The 18,035-nt window shown below is 43.6% G+C and overlaps 1 protein-coding gene across 1 annotated transcript in view; it reads left to right on the forward strand.

Annotated features, from left to right (window-relative positions):
* Window positions 1–18,035, forward strand: part of LOC149868730 (dynein axonemal heavy chain 5-like) — a 265,120-nt gene that overhangs the window by 197,229 nt on the left and 49,856 nt on the right. The window contains exons 68-70 of the mRNA XM_090037668.1: window positions 4,524–4,791; window positions 13,133–13,254; window positions 14,684–15,031. Coding sequence (XP_089893794.1) covers window positions 4,524–4,791; window positions 13,133–13,254; window positions 14,684–15,031 — 738 coding nt within the window. The remainder of the gene's footprint in view (window positions 1–4,523; window positions 4,792–13,132; window positions 13,255–14,683; window positions 15,032–18,035) is intronic.

An 18,035-nucleotide genomic window follows, 5' to 3' on the forward strand; every position in this document is an offset into this window, starting at 1 on the left:
AATCACAAAGATGAGGAAGAAGAGAATAGCAGAATGATTCCAGGTTTTCTGAGCAGCAAAATGAAGCATTCCATGGGCACCTTGGCTGGTGCTTTCACCAGTTGAACCCTGAAGTGGTGTTTGGAGGGACTGACACTGAACCAGGTCTTATAAATTAACTTGGAGATTTAAGTTCAAATAAAATATTTGTTCTTAAACACTCTAGGAGTATTAAAACATGTTGGTTATTTCCCCTATTCAATTATGAATACAAAACATATCATAGTGTCTGCATTCGTCTGTTATCTATTCTTTTTATTTAAAAATAAATAATTTTGCTTTATGGCAGAAATTTAAAGTAATTATTTTTGCATGGCTTATGAGCTGTAGCATTAATACAAGTCTTAAATATGAGCTCTCTGAAATACATGCAGTCATGCATCCAGGGGTCTGTCCTGGGTCTGGTATTGTTCATCACCTACATTAATGATTTGGATGATGGGATTGAGTGCATGCTTAGTAAATTTGTAGATTATACCAACGTAGGTGGCATTGCAGACACTCTGGAGAGTAGGGCTAGAATCCAGACTGGAAAAATGATCTGCAGTCAATCAGGTGGTTTCAGCAATGTAAGTGCAAATTCTTGCACTTGGGATAGCATAATTGCGTGCACAAATACAGACTGGGGAATGATTGGCTAGGCTGTAGTACTGTAGAGAATAAGCTGGGCATTACAGTAGACCATAAACTGAATACGAGCCAATAGTGTGCTCTTGCAAAAAAAATCTAACAGCCTACTAGGTTGTATTAACAGGAGTGTCACTGGCAAATCAAAGAAAGTTATTTTTCTGCTGTCTTAAGCCCTGATGAGGCCTCACATGGAATATAGCACAGAGAAACAAAAATGATTAGGCTTTGGAAGCAAGATTTACGAGGAAAGGCTGAAGCAACTATGGTTATTTAGCCTGGAGAAGAGAAGACTGAGGGGGGATTTGATAAAAGTCTTCAAATACTTGAAGGGCAGTTAAAGAGAGGATGGAGATGGGCTTTTCTCTGTGGCCCAGGAGTTAGGACTAGGAACAGTGGCCTCAAGCTGCATCAGGGGAAATGTAGGTTTGAGATTAGGAGGGACTTCCTGACCATGTAGATGGTCAAGCATTAGAACAGGCTACCTAGAGGAGTTGTGGAATCTCTATCCTTGGAATGTTCAAGAGCAAGTTGGACAGACACTTGGCTGGGATGGTGTATTTAGGGCTAGTTCTGCCTTAAACAAGGGGCTGGACTAGACAAGCTGGTCAAAAGGGACAGAAGTCCCTTCCAGCTCTACTTTTCTATGGTTGCTATGATTCATTGGCTACTCACTCATTTTGCTACCCTGCACTGGTACATTTCTATACCATGTTTCCCATGTGTCCTGGAAGACAGTCCTGAGTGTACCCCTCCTGAGCGTGGTGGTGCACCCCCTACGAAAAGCGGGCGGTCGCCACTTGCCACACCCTAATCTCTGCTGCCGACACCACTGGCAGCATCTGCGGGTGGTCGCTGACCCCTGGTCAGTGCTTCCCCACCACCGCACCCCCGCTGCTGACAGTGCCAGCAGCATCTGCGGGAGCTCCCCACTTACCGCCCCAGCGCTGCTGCTGCTGCCAGCACCACTGTGCCCCCCCCCAGCCTCCAGGGGCATGCATGATTCATGTCCCCAGTAGCCATTGTCTTCACTGCTGGAGCCCAAGGTGTCAATACTGACCAGAGGGGCATATCTCCAGGGTGAGCTGGCTAGCACATTCCTGGGTTTGGAGCATGGAGACAGAAATGGCTGGGTAGGATCTGGTCTAGACTCTTAGAGCAGAGTTCTGTGATATGCAGGAGAGTGCTACTGCAAAACCATCCTTCCAGGACCTAAAACCATCTTTTGGCAAATGCTGCTAAATTTTTAAATCTTCTGTCACCATTATTGGAGCAGCAGAATTTTCTCTCATACCATTATAGGCTGTGGGCTTATTTCAGGAGGCAGTCAGTTTTTAAGTGGTGATATTTAAATGTTTTTAAATGTTTACATCCTTAGAGTCCAGTTTGAGAAATTAGACTTCAGTTTGCTTTCTTGAATTAAATCTTTAGGATTACACCCTATTTCACTTTCCATGTTTTATAGGTGAACATGTTGCTGTGTAACTGCAGTTTTTGCCACTTATGCACAGCTTGGGATTCTGTTCCTTTGTAGAAAGAAAGAATCACCTTGCATAGTGTATACCTGCCAGAGCAGAAGGATTACAGGCCCTCCTGTTTTTTAGCCCAGTAGCCTACTGCTTAGGGTACTTGCCAAGGAAATCTTAATGGTCTTAAAAACTTGGGAAAACAAGTTCACAATTTTATTCATTTGTCAACTTCATCCTAATGCTTAAACCCAAGCTGAACTAATGTAAACACAATATTTTTTCACATTTACAATCCCTTTCATAATTCTTTTCATAAATCAGGTATGCTCTATCTTAAAACTAAGTAGCTTTTCCACCACTATGCCTATTAAGAAGTTGAGTGTCAAGCTCTCTTAAAACTGAGCCCTTTGTGTCAAAATCATATTAATTCTGTCCACATGTTTTATCTAAGAAGGAAGAAATATCTTCTTTTCTTATGGAAACAGATTTTTCTTTCAGGGAGCCATGTACAAAATCTTCAGTAGAACTTAACTGACACTGGATTAGCTAAAAAAGGTATAACATTTTTGTCTTCATAGTCTAGCATAAAAATTGTACAAATGAATTGGTGTGACTCTTGGAAAACACTATGAAACAAGATAAAAATCCTAGAGACAAACAGTTTTGACATAATTTTTTTAGAAGAAGAAAAATGAGGTCAATCTTTACATAATCTTAAAAGGATTCTTTTCCTTGTCTTTTCAAAACATTTCATTTAATGTTTAATGCTTGTATATGTGAGAGGGGATTATATGAGAGAAGCAGTCTATAAGCTGATACTCTCACAGGAAGGGACAAATTGTGTGTGCAGCATTGGCCTCCTGAAAACTCCCAAAGGCTTGATGCCTGCGTCTGGGCATGCTAATTAGGCACCACCACTACTTCTTGAACAGGGAAATCTTGTGTGCTCTCAGTAGAGGGTCAACTAGAATTTTTATCATTGTTGCTGGTTCCAGTAATTCCTTGAGCAAGTGCTCATGTTTCAACTTCTAGTTGCTGGCGCCCATCTGGACAAACCTACACTATTGTCAAAACTGCTTACAGCCAACTATTTTAGCAATTACTATATTTACTCAGATCAAAGACAAGGCTTTTTCCCTCATTCAACATGGGGAAACAAGCCGCTCATCTTGGATCCAAGTACAAGGCAGGGGGAGAGGAGCTTCTGTGGCTCTGACTATGGCCCCAAGCCCAGATTGAGACCAGAAACAGAACCACAGTAGCCATCTTCCCCCAACTCTGCCTGCCCCCCTGCAACATCTCCCCCCACCTCTGGGGACAGAAGCTGTGGGTAGCAGGGAGGGGGGAGAGGCTACAGGAAGGGGCAGAGGCTGCAGGTGTTAGTGATTCCTTGAAAAGTGGGGTATATGTGTGGAACAGAGGCTGTGGAGGCCTCTGGGGACAGAGGCTGTGGAGAGCAGGCAAGGAGCAGAGGCTGCAGGGAGGGCAGAGGCTGTGAAGGCAAGCAGGGGGTAGGTGGCAGGACCTTCCCCCAGCTTTTTACCCCCTCACCACATGAGACCCCTGCTGCTGCTTTCCCTGCTCCAGCACTGTGGAGAATGAATGACAACCCAATAACTAGATTCCAGACGTGGAAAATTATAACAAATATATAAATTTCCCTTAATCTAATTATTGCGGGGGAGATATCTTAAATTCAAAGCCATCTTTGATTAGGGTAAATACAGTATTCCTTAACAAACCTCCAGTGCTTTTTGAGCAGTGAATTATCCTGAATCATTATTTCCTTTCCTGCTTGTTTTCCCAAGTAATGCCCTATTAGACTAAATGAAAATATTCATATAATAAACATCACCAAAAAACAGGCAACTATATCATATCGATAAATTATTATTATGCAGCTACATATCTCTCCACTCTCTCAAGATGTTTTACTACTTAGAGGTGAGAGCAGGATGATCTGCTATGTGCCCTGCCTCTGATAATGCATGCTGCTATTCTGGAAAAGGTCAGTGGCATCTAGCATAAAATTATTGGTTCCATCCATCATGGCCTCCCTTCCCATTTTGGTATGCACAAAGAGGAAAAGACATGGCATATGCATCAGGAAAAGACACGGCATAGAAGAAGCAACTTGGTGGACCCCATGCAGCCATAGTCAGTTAATGTAGTTTCATCATGACTTGTGGGACAGGAGATGATTATATGGGTATTTATATTTTACTACAGACTGGCACCAAATATGAACTCAGTCTTTAATAGAGTCAAATTAATGCAGTGGCCCAAGTCTTTCTCTTACATTCTATTTATTTTTCTGTATGCATGGTGATATAAAAAAATAAACAGAAACAATGATTAAAAATAAATCACAAAACATTTTTTTTACAGAATACTCCCTGTCGTGCCATTTCGATGGGTCAGGGCCAGGAGGTCCATGCAAGACGCTTATTGAATCAATGTATGCAAGATGGAGGATGGCTTCTTCTACAGAACTGCCACCTGGGTTTAGATTTTCTTGATGAACTGTTAGACACAATCACTACAGCAGAATCTGTGAATGAGGGCTTCAGGACCTGGATTACTACAGAGGTCCACCCAAAATTTCCTATTAATCTTCTGCAGTCATCAATTAAATTCACTAATGAACCTCCTCAAGGTAAAAAAAATCATTCTGACAATTGCTGACTCTACTGGTGACTGATTATTCATGGGTTAATTGTTCTTTATTCTCCGTATTTCTTAACTAGCTAAATGCAGCATCACATAAACCAACTTCACTATGCATGAAATATGCATTCTTTATTTTAATCCAGGATAGTTTTGTTTGCTTGTTTGGTAATGGAACAAAACTTTGAGAAGATATCAGTAGGTGAGGTCTCCAGCCTGATCTAACTGAAGCTGCATGTTGGACCAAGTTGTTTCCACATACATGCATACAAGGAGGAGTCCTCTTGATATAGTTTTCCTTCTTCACTAAGCAAGTCAAGGGGCTGAAATCCAACAACACTGCTTTCCTCCACTGACCCTGTGTCAGCTTTCTAGATGGCTCAAGGTCTGCTAAGAGACAAATGTACTTAGCTAGAGGAAACAGTAAGGAAGAAAAGGTTAAGCAAGACAGGTATTGGCCCCGCTCTCTGGCCCCATAGAAATTGCACAGACAAGTTACAATAGCCCTGTGCTCTACTCACTATTCTGCAGATCCCACTTAGGGTCTGTAGAGATTGATGAGGTTAGGACTCATTCCTGATAATGTGGCTCCCATATAGTTGCTGTCGGGGAGCTGACAGATCATAAAGCAAGTGACAAGAGATGTCATAGTTTCATAGTTGGTAGGGTCAGAAGGGACCTGAGAAGATTTCATAGATTTCATAGACATTAGGGCTGGAAGGGACCTCGGGAGATCATGGAGTCCAGCCCCCTGCCCAAAGGGCAGGAAGTCAGCTGGGGTCATAGGATCCCAGCAAGATAAGCATCCAATTTACTCTTGAAGGTGTTCAATGTAGGTGCTTGAACCACCTCCGCTGGCAGACTGTTCCAGACCTTGGGGGCTCAGACAGTAAAGAAGTTCTTCCTTATGTCCAGCCTGAAACAGTCTTGCAGGAGTTTGTGACTGTTCGACCTCGTCATCCCTTGGGGCGCTCTGGTGAACAGACGTTCCCCCAGATCCTGGTGGTCGCCCCTGATAAACTTATAGGTGGCCATCAGATCACCCCTGAGCCTGCGCTTTTCCAGGCTAAAGAGTCCCGTGGCTCTCAGCCTGTCATCGTAAGATCTGTTTTCCTGACCTCTGATCATGCGCGTGGCTCTCCTCTGGACTCTCTCAAGCTTCTCCACATCCTTTTTGAATTTTGGAGCCCAAAACTGGACGCAGTACTCCAGCTGCGGCCTCACCAAGGCCGAGTACAAGGGGAGAATGACGTCCCGGGATTTGCTCGAGAAGCATCTATGGATGCACGCCAGCATTTTGGTCGCTTTACTAGCCGCAGCATCGCATTGCAGGCTCATGTTCATCTTGTGGTCAGTGATGACCCCCAAGTCTCTTTCTTCTGTAGTGCTAACCAACGTAGCACTGCCGAGCCTATAAGGGTGCTGCAGGTTTTTCCTCCCAAGGTGGAGAACCTTGCATTTATCGGTGTTAAACACCATGAGGTTCTCATCTGCCCATTTGCTGAGCTTGTCCAGGTCAGCCTGGATCACCCGCCTATCTTCTGGAGTGGATGCTTTGCCCCAAAGTTTGGTGTCATCGGTGAACTTGGCCAGTCCACTCCTGACTCCAGTGTCCACATCGTTAATGAAGATGTTGAACAGTATGGGTCCCAGGACAGAGCCTTGAGGGACCCCACTGGTCACAGGGCACCATGATGAGTGACTGCCATCAATCACAACCCTCTGGGTCCGACCACGAAGCCAATTTCCCAGCCAGCGGATCGTGGTGGAGCCAAGGCCACAACTGAGCAGTTTGGCCAAGAGGTGATCATGGGATACCAGATCAAAAGCTTTTTTGAAGTCAAGATATATGACATCAATCTCTTCTCCCTTGTCCAGATGATAGGTCACCTGGTCATAGAAGGAAATGAGATTGGTCAAACAAGACCTACCCGCAACAAACCCGTGCTGGCTGTCCCTTAGAATGTTAGCCTGGGCCAGTCCCTCAAGGATGGCCTCCTTAATAAACTTTTCCAAGATCTTCCCCAGGATAGAAGTCAGGCTAATGGGCGGATCATCAAGTCCGACCCCCTGCCTTGGCAGGAAACAGTACTGGGGTCAAATGACCCCAGCAAGGTGTTCGTCTAGCCTTGTCTTAAAGACCCCCAGGGTAGGAGCCAGCACCGCTTCACTTGGAAGTTGGTTCCAGATCCTAGCTGTCCTGACAGTGAAGTAGCACCTCCTGATGTCTAATCTGAATTTACCCTCTCCCAGCTTGTGACCATTATTTCTAGTCACTCCTGGGAATGCTCGGGGGAACAGGGATTCCCCCAATGCCTGCTGGTCCCCTCTGACTAGTTTGTAACAGGCCGCTAGATCATAGTTTCATAGTTTCATAGTAGCTAGAGTCGGAAGGGACCTAGGTAGATAATCTAGTCCGACCCCCTGCCTTAGCAGGAAAGAGCACCGGGGTCAGATGACCCCGGCAAGGTGCTCATCTAACTTCCTTTTAAAAATCCCCAGGCTAGGAGCCTGCACCACTTCCCCTGGAAGCTGGTTCCAGGCCCTAGCCGCCCTGACTGTGAAGTAGCGCCTCCTAATATCTAATCTAAACTTACCCTCCGCCAGTCTGCGACCGCCATTCCTGGCCACTCCCGGCAGCGCACGGGGGAACAGGGACTCCCCCAACACCTGCTGATCCCCCCTGACCAGTTTGTCAGATCCCACCTCATCCTTCTACCCTCCGCCAGTCTGCGACCGCCATTCCTGGCCACTCCCGGCAGCGCACGGGGGAACAGGGACTCCCCCAACACCTGCTGATCCCCCCTGACCAGTTTGTCAGATCCCACCTCATCCTTCTCTTCTGGAGGCTGAACAGGTTCAGGTCCCATAGCCTCTCCTTGTAGGGCCTGTCCTGCTACAACCCTGATCATGTGGGTGGCCTCCTCTGGACCGTCTCCATGTTGTCCACACACCTCCTGAAGTGCGGTGCCCAGAACTGGACGTAGTACTCCAGCTGCGGCCTGACCAGTGTCACATAGAGGGGGAGTATCACCTCCTTGGACCTGCTTGAGATGCATCTGTGGATGCATGACAAGGTATGGTTGGCCTTCCTAACTGCATCCCCACACTGCCGGCCCATGTTCATCTTGGCGTCAATGATGATTCCAAGATCCTTTTCTGCCTCTGCACTGATGAGAAGGGAGTTCCCCAGCCTGTAGTTATGGTGCTGGTTCTTCCTCCCCAGGTGCATCACCTTGCACTTGTCAGTGTTGAAACCCATCCTGTTCTCTTCCACCCACCCCTGTAACCTGTCTAGGTCCGATTGCAGCCTATTCCTTCCTTCTAGCGTGTCCACATCCCCCCACATCTTGGTGTCATCAGCAAATTTGAACAGGGTGCTTTTTACCCCCTCATCCAAGTCATTGATGAAGATGTTGAACAGTGTGGGCTTGTGGACCGAGCCCTACTGGACCCCACTGCCCACATCTCTCCAGGTCGAAAATGACCCATCCACCACCGCTCTCTGGGTGTGGCCCTCCAGCCAGTTAGTGACCCATTTGATTGTGTAGGTGTCGACACCACAGTCCCCCAGTTTTTTAATGAGAATGGAGTGAGAGACAGTATCTAAGGCCTTCCTAAAGTCCAGAAAGACTACATCCACTGCTACCCCTGCATCTTAAGATTTTGTGAGCTGGTCATAGAAGGCCACCAGGTTGGTCTGACAGGACCTGCCTCTAATAACCCTGTGTTGGTTGCCCCTAAGCATAACCTCCCCTGATGGCCCCTCGTGGACATGTGCCAGGATAGTTTTTTCAAAAAGCTTGCCCAGGATTGAGGTAAGACTAACTGGCCTATAATTACTTGGGTCCTCCTTCCTCCCTTTTTTGAAAATGGGAACCACGTTGGCCCTCTTCCAGTCCTCTGGCACCACACCAGAGCACCATGAGTGCTCGTAAAGCCGTGCCAGGGGTCCCGGAATGACCTCCAGCTAATTCCCTCAGTACTCTAGGATGGAGATCATCTGGACCAGCTGATTTAAATATGTCCAGTCCCTCCAGTAGTTCTCTGACTCGATCCTCACTGACCCTTGACCTAGTTGTGCCTCCACTGGGGCCTGAGGGGGTTCCGGGGGGGGCGGGTGCTGTTCCGGTCCCTGCTCAGGAAAATGGAGGCAAAGAAGATGTTAAATAGGTTAACTTTGTCGTCTGGTGTGATGACCAGATTTCCTAGTGTGTCCTGCAGGGGCCCCACGTTACCCGGTACCTTCTTTTTGCCCCCTGTGTATTTAAAAAAGGACTTCTTGTTGTCCTTGATCTGGGTACCTAGTCCCAGTTCCATCTCTGCCTTGACCTGCCTGACCACCCATCTGCAGCCCCGAGCGACAGCAGTATGGTCCTCCCTGGTGATGGCCCCTCTCTTCCATTGGGTGTTCACCTCCCTTTTAGTTAGGAGACATTCCCGGATGCTTTTGGTGAGTCATGGGGGCTTTTGCACCCTCCTCCTCCCTTTGATCTGCGTTGGGATTACCTTCCTTTGGGCTTGGAGGATCGTCTCCTTAAGGAGCGACCACTCTTCTTGGACACCTGACTCCCCTCTCTTCTGGGACCTCAGTGCCTCCCCGACTATTCTCCTTAGCTCATTGAAGTCCGCCCTCCTGAAATCTAGGGCTGTTGCCTTGCTGCAGGCCTTTGCCACCTTGTGCTGGATGGTGAATCCCAGCAGACGATGATCACTGTCGCCAGGTGGTTGAGCACCCGCAGCCCCCTCACCAGGTCGTTGCCCGTGGCCAGCACCAGGTCCAACAGGGTGTCTCCCGTGGTGGGGCTGTGCACCTCCTGGGTTAGATGGAGGTCCTGCATTTTGGCTAGGAACCTACGTGACTGGTCAGACCTGGCTGACTACTCTTCCCAGCAGATGTCTGGAAAGTTCAGGTCACCCATGATGACCACATCTTTTGACCTAACTACCTCCGTGAGCTGACTTACTGTCACAGGGTCACCATACCTTTAGGTAGGGAAAAACTGGGGTAGTCTTCATGAGAAGACAATGTGAATAGAAACAAGTCATCCCACATTATTGCATTATTCATGTTGAAACGACACCTTAATACTCTAGAATTTTCCTCCAGCATCCATGGTATCCAGAAAGCTGATGTTTTGTAGGTATTTTCTGTATTATGACAACACCTTGACTCTAAGGATCTAGTTAATTGCAACTCAGGAAAGACTATGAACTCGTAGACAACAACAGATCTCCATTATATGAATTGTTGTTGTTGTTGTTGTTATTGTTAATGTTAACAAGCCTCAAGCTAAATTTGCTCCTTTAGCTTGGCTATCACTAGTGTTTTCCATCTATACGTCCCACTTAATTGTTTCCAAGGAGCCACTCATGCCTCCTTAATGGAAGCCCTTAAAAAGTCATACGAAAAGTCAGAATGAGTCATGTTAGCGTTTCCCCAAGGGGCTCAGCCCTGACTAATATGAGAGGACACAATCTATAGAAGAATGCTGATACTTTCTTACAGGAATTCACTCAAAAATAAGGCATTGATTTAGGGAAGGAAGAAGGATGGAAGGGAGGAAGAAAGGAAGGAAGACTTTTAAAAATCTTTATCATTAAAATATTTTTCTTTAGAAGGTGAAAGTTCAAAAGTACGCTACCCTTCCAGGGACCAAGGATAAAATTCTTCTCATCAACAAAAACACTATATAACCTAGACTAAAAACCCCCTCCCCCTTCGTGCCTTTCATGGGGTTTCACATTTAGGATGAGCTGTCCTCTTCTACCTTCTGCAGTTCCCCCTCAGTGGCCCAGCACAACACAAACTGGTTTTTGTGTTTTTGCAAGTGAGAGGGAGGGAGGGGATATGACTATAGGATAGAAATTTACAGGGTGTGGCAAATATGTGTCATATATTCTGAAGCGTAAGGAATTATTTAGGGCCATACTTGGATTATAGTGGGCATATTTACCTGTGCAGTTAATGTGACTGAATAATCCTGACATCACCATCTACACGGATGTTTAAGTGCAGTAATTTACTCTGCCATTGGATAGTACCTGTGTCTAACCTATGCCAGAGTAAATTAATTTACTGCATCCTAATTGCAGTGCATGTATAGATGGTGAAACTTTACTGTGCAGTAATTAATCTACTGTGCAGTAAACACACATGGAGACACACCCACTTAGAAGTAATGGAGGGAAATTAAAGGAAAAATTAGGCTGACTATCAGGAAGGTATATAGCTCACAGTGAAGTCTGCAAGCAGCCAAAGGAAGAGTAAAAACCCCAGTTACGTTGAACATTTAAAATTGTATTCATCGTGACACTGGAAGTAAAAAAAACAGTGCTGCATCTCAGCAGGGTAAGTTATGGTGGGAAGAGCTTTGTGATGAGGGAAATGATCAGAGCCTTGCTCCTTATTCTTCCTTTAAAGAAGCCAGTAGCCCCCAGCCTACTATTGGCTGTTGTGTCTGATGATGAGGCAGGAGCTGACCATGACCCTGGAGCTATATTATATTGTAAGTGGCAAAAAGCAGTCCTCAACCTGGTACATATTTGAATGCCAATTTGCAACACTACCCTCTACTCCCTTTTTTACATCACAAAAGTTCAGTACTTGTCCTTCATTTGTATGTAGGTATTATATCTGGTGTCAATTAATGAAGTTAATAGGAGCTGAAAATATGTATCCAAGACCGGATTTGATCCTTCAGTCAATTTAACTTCCTCTCAAGTCAGTAAGATATCTCAACCTGGTTTGTTTTTGATTTATCTTAAAGAGAGTTTGCTTTAGTTTATGACTTAATTCCAAATATTTTCACTCTTACAGTCAGTTATCAAGCTTCTGTTATAGATTCTTTATCTTTTTTAATATTTAGCATCTTTTTGTGCCTATAGTACCATTCATCTGCATTTAGATGACAGCATCATAGTCAAGTGTTTCTTTTAGCTGCCAGGTGGTAGCCCATTTACAATTTAATTTTAGTAATAGTTTCATGGATAATAATTTTAAATTGAATTTAAGCAGTTTCCTATTATTCATATCTTGTCCCAAATTGCTAGCAGAACACAATAACCTTAAGATAATGCTTGATAATTTCCCTCCTGATTGTGCCGGAGTCTCAAAATATCTTTTAAAAATGACAAACAACCGGTTCTCTGCCAAATTGGGACATCTGAATAGTATTTTTAAATATCATCTAAGGGAGGTTTTTCAGGGTATATCAGGATTGTATTCCAGCCTGCTTGAGAAACGAGTAACAAAAAGAAGATGGGAAGGTCCTCCAACTCCATAGGTCAGATGAGTGGCATAGGGATTGGTCTGCGGACCAGATCATGCATGGGGTTGCAGGTGTGATTCAGCGTGTCAGTCTGACCCCACCCACCCAGATCTGGCCACACACTAGAGTGATTATCAATGCTGCTGTGACCTAATGCACAGGGCCATGTTTCCTGATCTGCAGGACTCCCATGAGTCCCAAAATTTGGTAGCAAGGGAGCAGCAATTAATGCTGCCACTGCTCTCTTGTCACTAGATATCTGGACCTGTGCAGAGCCCTGCCAGCTGGTTGTTATGGCTTCATGAGCCAAATTTAGCCCTCAGGCTGGAGGTTGAATGCCTCTGGCTTAGATGACTATATTTTGTTCTTACCCTAAGATGTCCTTTGGAAAAAGTCTCATTCGACAATGTCATTTTTCAGATCTTTAAATAAAACACAGGATATTTTCCTTGGATATCATAAAAATATTTTAATGTATTGCAGAAAATCAGGATCCAGGAGGCTGACGACAAGGTTTAAGTAATACTTTATAGATCAATAAAAGAGGCAGGCCCTGTGCCAAGAACAAAGAAAACTTTGTACTGTATAGTAAATAGAGGTGACCAAATTTGTATTTTATAGTGGTAACTTTTAAGATTGTTAAAACTGGGCTGCCTCTCAATATTTGGATTTAGATCCTGATTTCAGATCTTCCAAGTATATGGAAGGTAAGGACAGTCATTTTAAATGTAGAGACTGCTTTAACAAACTGCTGTGGATCTATTTCAGTTTTCAGCACTGACATTTCAAATCCTTTTTTGTTTGTTTGCTTTTTGTTGTGTATAAGCCCATTTCTAAGTAAAATGTCAAAAAAGCATTTTAGCTGGTACTGCTTCAAAATAAAGGAATAGGTCAGTGATTCAAACTGGTTATTCAGAACAGAAAAAAATCACACGGTATATTGGGATAGCCACTTCTATAGCATGCTGTTTGTTACAGTGGATCTAAGCACATTTTTACAGTCCCAGTTACAAATCCTCTAAGTTGTTTACTCATGTACAGCAATCTGTTTTCTTAAAGGTGTAAAAGCTGGTTTAAAGCGGACGTACTCTGCTATTACTCAGGAACAGCTGGACGTGAGCAATATGCCACAGTGGAAACCATTGCTATATGCTGTGGCATTTCTTCATACAACTGTTCAGGTTATTAATTAAATGCCTTACTTTTCTACTACGACACATGTTTTATAAACGAGAATATCATTAAGAATTCAAAATTGTATTAAACATAAATTTGAGGTGGGCAAACTAGCACAGGTAAAATTTAAGCGAAAATTTATGACAAAAAGTTCACCTCCAACAAGGGGTACCTCAGGAATAAAGTGGATAGTCTATTTGTTCCCTCTCTTTAAAAGGTTCTTTTCAGGTATGGCTCCAGGTGGCTTGCTCTACCTCCCTGGCAAAGCTTTTCAGCATGTGGTTGAATAGTCTACCACTCCACTAGTTAAATTATGGCATAATTTAAGTTTTAAGAGCAGTCTGAAACAATTTATAGCATGCATTGGAGAGCTGTAGAGACCTATGAGAAATGCTCATTTTTTGTAATGGAAGGACAGTAAGCTTGAATGAACTGGTCCTGTGTTAAAACTCACAGGAGAGAATGAAAGAGGAAAACTGAGGCTCCCTTTGCAGATTATTATGGAAGGTGAATAGAATCCCCATCATCTACTAGAAAATGCCATAGGGATAGCCCCAATTTTGTTATTGTTCACTAAGTTTGACAGATTTTGCCTTTTACTGAGGGGATGAACAGATAAAATATTTGTAGCACTTCAAGTGCCTTTTAAAGGGCTCCAAAATGAATAGACAAATAATTCACATCAATTAAGAGCTAGAAATAGATCTCTTCCACTTCAAAATTATTCCTGGATGAAAAGAGGAACAACTTTGAAGCACTTTACAGGGCAGTGCTTCATAATTCATTTGTACCCTTCAGATCATGATAGGAAAGTTGAGTGGTCTCCCAGCATCCCAGGATGCTCTGCTTCTCTTCCCTCTACAGGCTCAAGGTAGCTCCTCTTCTGTGACTTCATCTCTAACTCCACTGCCCAGAACTCATAGGCTGTGCCCTGCAGGTGACCCTGCGTTTTTAAAGCTAGGCATAAAGGCTGCCATTTTCTGGACCACCACCCGGGGAACATGGCTTCTCGAGTGTGGCATGCTATCAAGCACCCACTTACCCACCACACAACACCACATGAACCCCAAAAGTGTCTGTCTGAAAAGCGCTGCATGACCAAGGGGCAAACTGACCTGCTTGCCATATGGTCCTGGAGAAGCACCCAGCAGTCCTTAGGAGGAAGTATCAGAGCTAGTCCGCATACAAGTAGATTGCAGCAGAGACAGCATCTTATGGCCATGACTATGATTGGCATCAGTTCTTGACCAAAGTGAAGGTGCAGAAGGCATGGTACTCCAACCATGTTTGAGGTATCTGGCAGGTGGTGTGCCCATACTACAGGGTGCTCAGGGACAGCTCCATCAACAACATTTTGTAGATTCTTCCATACTTTACAGTTTCTGCATGATTGTTACTAAACTTCAACCTTTTTGCATCCTTCCATTCCTTTAGGAAAGACGAAAGTTTGGTCCATTAGGCTGGAACATCCCATATGAATTTAATCAAGCAGACTTTGCAGCCAGTGTGCAATTTATTCAAAATCATTTGGATGACATGGACATTAAGCGAGGAGTTAACTGGTCTTGTGTGCGCTATATGCTTGGAGAAGTGCAGTATGGTGGCCGTGTCACAGATGACCTGGACAAAATGTTGCTGAACACATTTGCAAGGGTGTGGTTTGGAGAGCATTTGTTTAGCGACAAATTTTGCTTCTACAAAGGTTACATAGTCCCAAAAGGCAAGACTGTTGAAGACTATCTTCAGTATATAGAGCAGCTACCAATGGTTGATACACCAGAGGTAAAATTATTTAACTTTTAGAATCTTAAAGAAAATTTATGCCAACTGAATCACTTGACTAAACATATATTGTAGTCATCCATATACAGAACATAGCAGAAGTGGGACAAGGCAGGTGGTCTGGGTTTAAATAAAACTGGCTGATCTTGATTTCTGTATCACTGCTTATTATAGATAACCTTCCTTGGAATTAAACTATACCTAGCAAACAAGTTTGCTAACTGGCACTGTTTAATGAACTGTGTGCTGAGTAAGAACATGAAGGAACTCCAGGTTTATAAAATACATTTGCTTCTTTATTAAGAGAGCCATTTACAGAGGTGCTTCTGGAATACTCCACCCATGTGCATATGGACTGACTTCCTGATGCCATCTCCAAACTCTTTATTCCTGCTGCCTTTGTGCCTCCCTCCATACAAGCTGATACAGGAAAAACCATCACCAGCTTGTGTATACTGAGATTTTTCTAAAGTAGGGTAGTTGCATTGCCACAGTCCCATAATGCAAATGCTTTGAGCTGGTGTAAAAAGTTGCTGGTACCTGTATGGCCTCTGAATACTATAAGCTGCAAAGGAGGAATCAAAGAATCCTTGAAATTTAGGGTTGGGAGGGACCTGAGAAGGTCATTTAGTCCAACCCCCTGCTCAAAGCAGACCATGCCCAACTATAACCTCCCAGCCAGGGCTTTGTCTTGCCAGGTCTTAAAGACCACCAAGGTATGCCATCTACCTTCATAGTGCTGTAATCCAGAACTGAAGGTATGCCATCTAATCCCAGTAAAAGTAGCCAAGCATACAGCATTAAACAAGTATTCTGCAAAAAATATCAGCATGTATAGATTGTAGTATCTGAGTTTTTGATCAAACAGATGCAGCCATAGAAAAGCTCTGAATTATGCATCTCCCTGAAGATACTAGTCCAGATTCCAACTCAATATAAATCACTCTAGTTTCATTAATTTTTTGAGTAAGGATCTAGCTTATCCTCAGAATTTCTATGCAGGATTCCAATTTCTTGTTGTTAGCTTGTTAATGAAGGTTTGGGGCCCATAACAAGGCAGTTTGGTCCTTTAAGAGGGAGCAGACAGCCCTGCTGTAGAAGCCTAGCTGTGGGCATTTAGCTAATGAGGGAGTATCTCATGATCAGTTAAAACGTAAGAGCAGAGAGGGGCGACCTGGGGGAAGGATTTGTTTATGGCTAGGAGCTGGACTGAAACCTAGATAATCTTGCTGTCAGGAAGGGGACAGAGCTAAAGGGCTTCTTCTGCCTGGAGAAGGCCTAAAAGTTTTGTTTAGTCATTTGCTTGCTTGGTATAAGGACTATGGTTGTGTCTGGAAGACTGGCTAAGGAGTTTGCAAGGAAGCAAAGCCAGCCTGCAGGCCACAGGTCTGTCAATTTGCTTGTAGGACCAATGAAGAGAGCAGTTGCAGAGTTGAGTGCAAGTCCGGTTCCCAAGTGGTTTAGGTGCGCTCTCCACTGTTCTATTCTGAACTGACCCACTGAAGATATAAACACAGGAGCTGGACTTCCACTTCTGCCTTACACCAGTTTCTATTTCTTTACTTTAGACCTACTTCTGCTTGACATCAATCTCAAGGTCAGCTCCTTAGTTTCTTCATCTATGTGTTCTGGAGCCTTTTTTCAGAATGTGGGGCTTTTGTTTTTTCAGTGTTTTGGTGCCTACAAATACATATGTATGGTTTATACACAGAAGCATAACCGGATAGCTTGGCGCCCAGGGCAGCAGTGACATGTGGGGCAGCAGTGGCTCCTGGATGCCTGTACCAGCAGTCCATGTGGCCAGAATCAGCAGGGCCTATAATTTTTCCCCTCTCATTCCCCCCACTATTGCTGTCCCGGTTGCCCCACCTTAGTTGTGTGTGTATGTGTGTGTGTAATTTTGTTTTTTTACTTAAGACAAGTAGGATCAGACCACAAGTATGAAAAGACTTTTCTCCTAAAGACAAGCTTGCATTCTCACAGGTCAGGAGGCAAGTGACAACTTCTTTCTGTCACTCCAAACTCCCTCTGAATTGTTCATGGAAACCCTCTGACTTTTTAAGCTTCACCTTTTAAGTCCTCTTTGATCCAAGAATGACAGAGCAAACAAAGTAGATTTTTCATTTTCTCCCCTTCCTGTTTTTGGTTCGGGAAGAAAACTTGAATACTACATCTTAATTCAGCAACCCAGTTGAAAATTATTTTGAAACTGTTGGGCCTATACAGCTGTTTTTTGAAATTTCAGTAAATTGAAAACACCAGAGGGCAGGATCTTGCATTCTCCATGTAATTAGAATTTTCCACTGAAATTTGGGCATATAAGAAATGTCAGGTTGGACTCATGAATTAGCACAGAGTTGGATTCAGGAACCCTGAACTATCCTAAGATATTGTGACTCTTTTTTTCTGTTTGTGCCATATTCCTTAATGTATGTACGCAAATAAGCACACAGGACCAAATTCATACCTGGAGTAACTTCACTACTTTAGATCTCCACAGGAAGGAAAGAAGATTTAAAACCAGAATTAGCTCAAATATAACACATTCCAAATACCCTGCTGTCCAGAAATTCCGGTGCTTTTGTGGATAGTGTTCATTTTGTTTTTAGTTGCATGTATATTAGAAGCCTAATCCAACTCAAGTACCCCTAGAATAGTGAAGGAAAATAATACAGAAGATACATTTAATATAATTTAAAAATTAAGAAAAAAGAAAATTAATTAGGAAAAACATCCATTTTATCCATGGAAAATGGATAAAATGTACCCATGAAAGAAACATCATAATTGCTAGGATTAATTCTTTTAAAGCAATAGATGAGCAGATCTTTAAGATAAAATTAATCATTAACAAATTGATTAGATCATTAATAAAATTAAAATCAGTAAATCATCAATACTGTAGTCACTGATTAGTATGTGTTAAAATTATTAGATCAATTAAAACATTTTTCTTTAATAAATGTTAACTTGGGTGATTTGGCATGTTTTTGGATTTTGTATA

Source organism: Crocodylus siamensis, chromosome 3 (genome assembly GCF_052110815.1).
Source record: "Crocodylus siamensis isolate JL-2025a chromosome 3, ASM5211081v1, whole genome shotgun sequence".
Lineage (NCBI taxonomy): Eukaryota > Metazoa > Chordata > Crocodylia > Crocodylidae > Crocodylus > Crocodylus siamensis.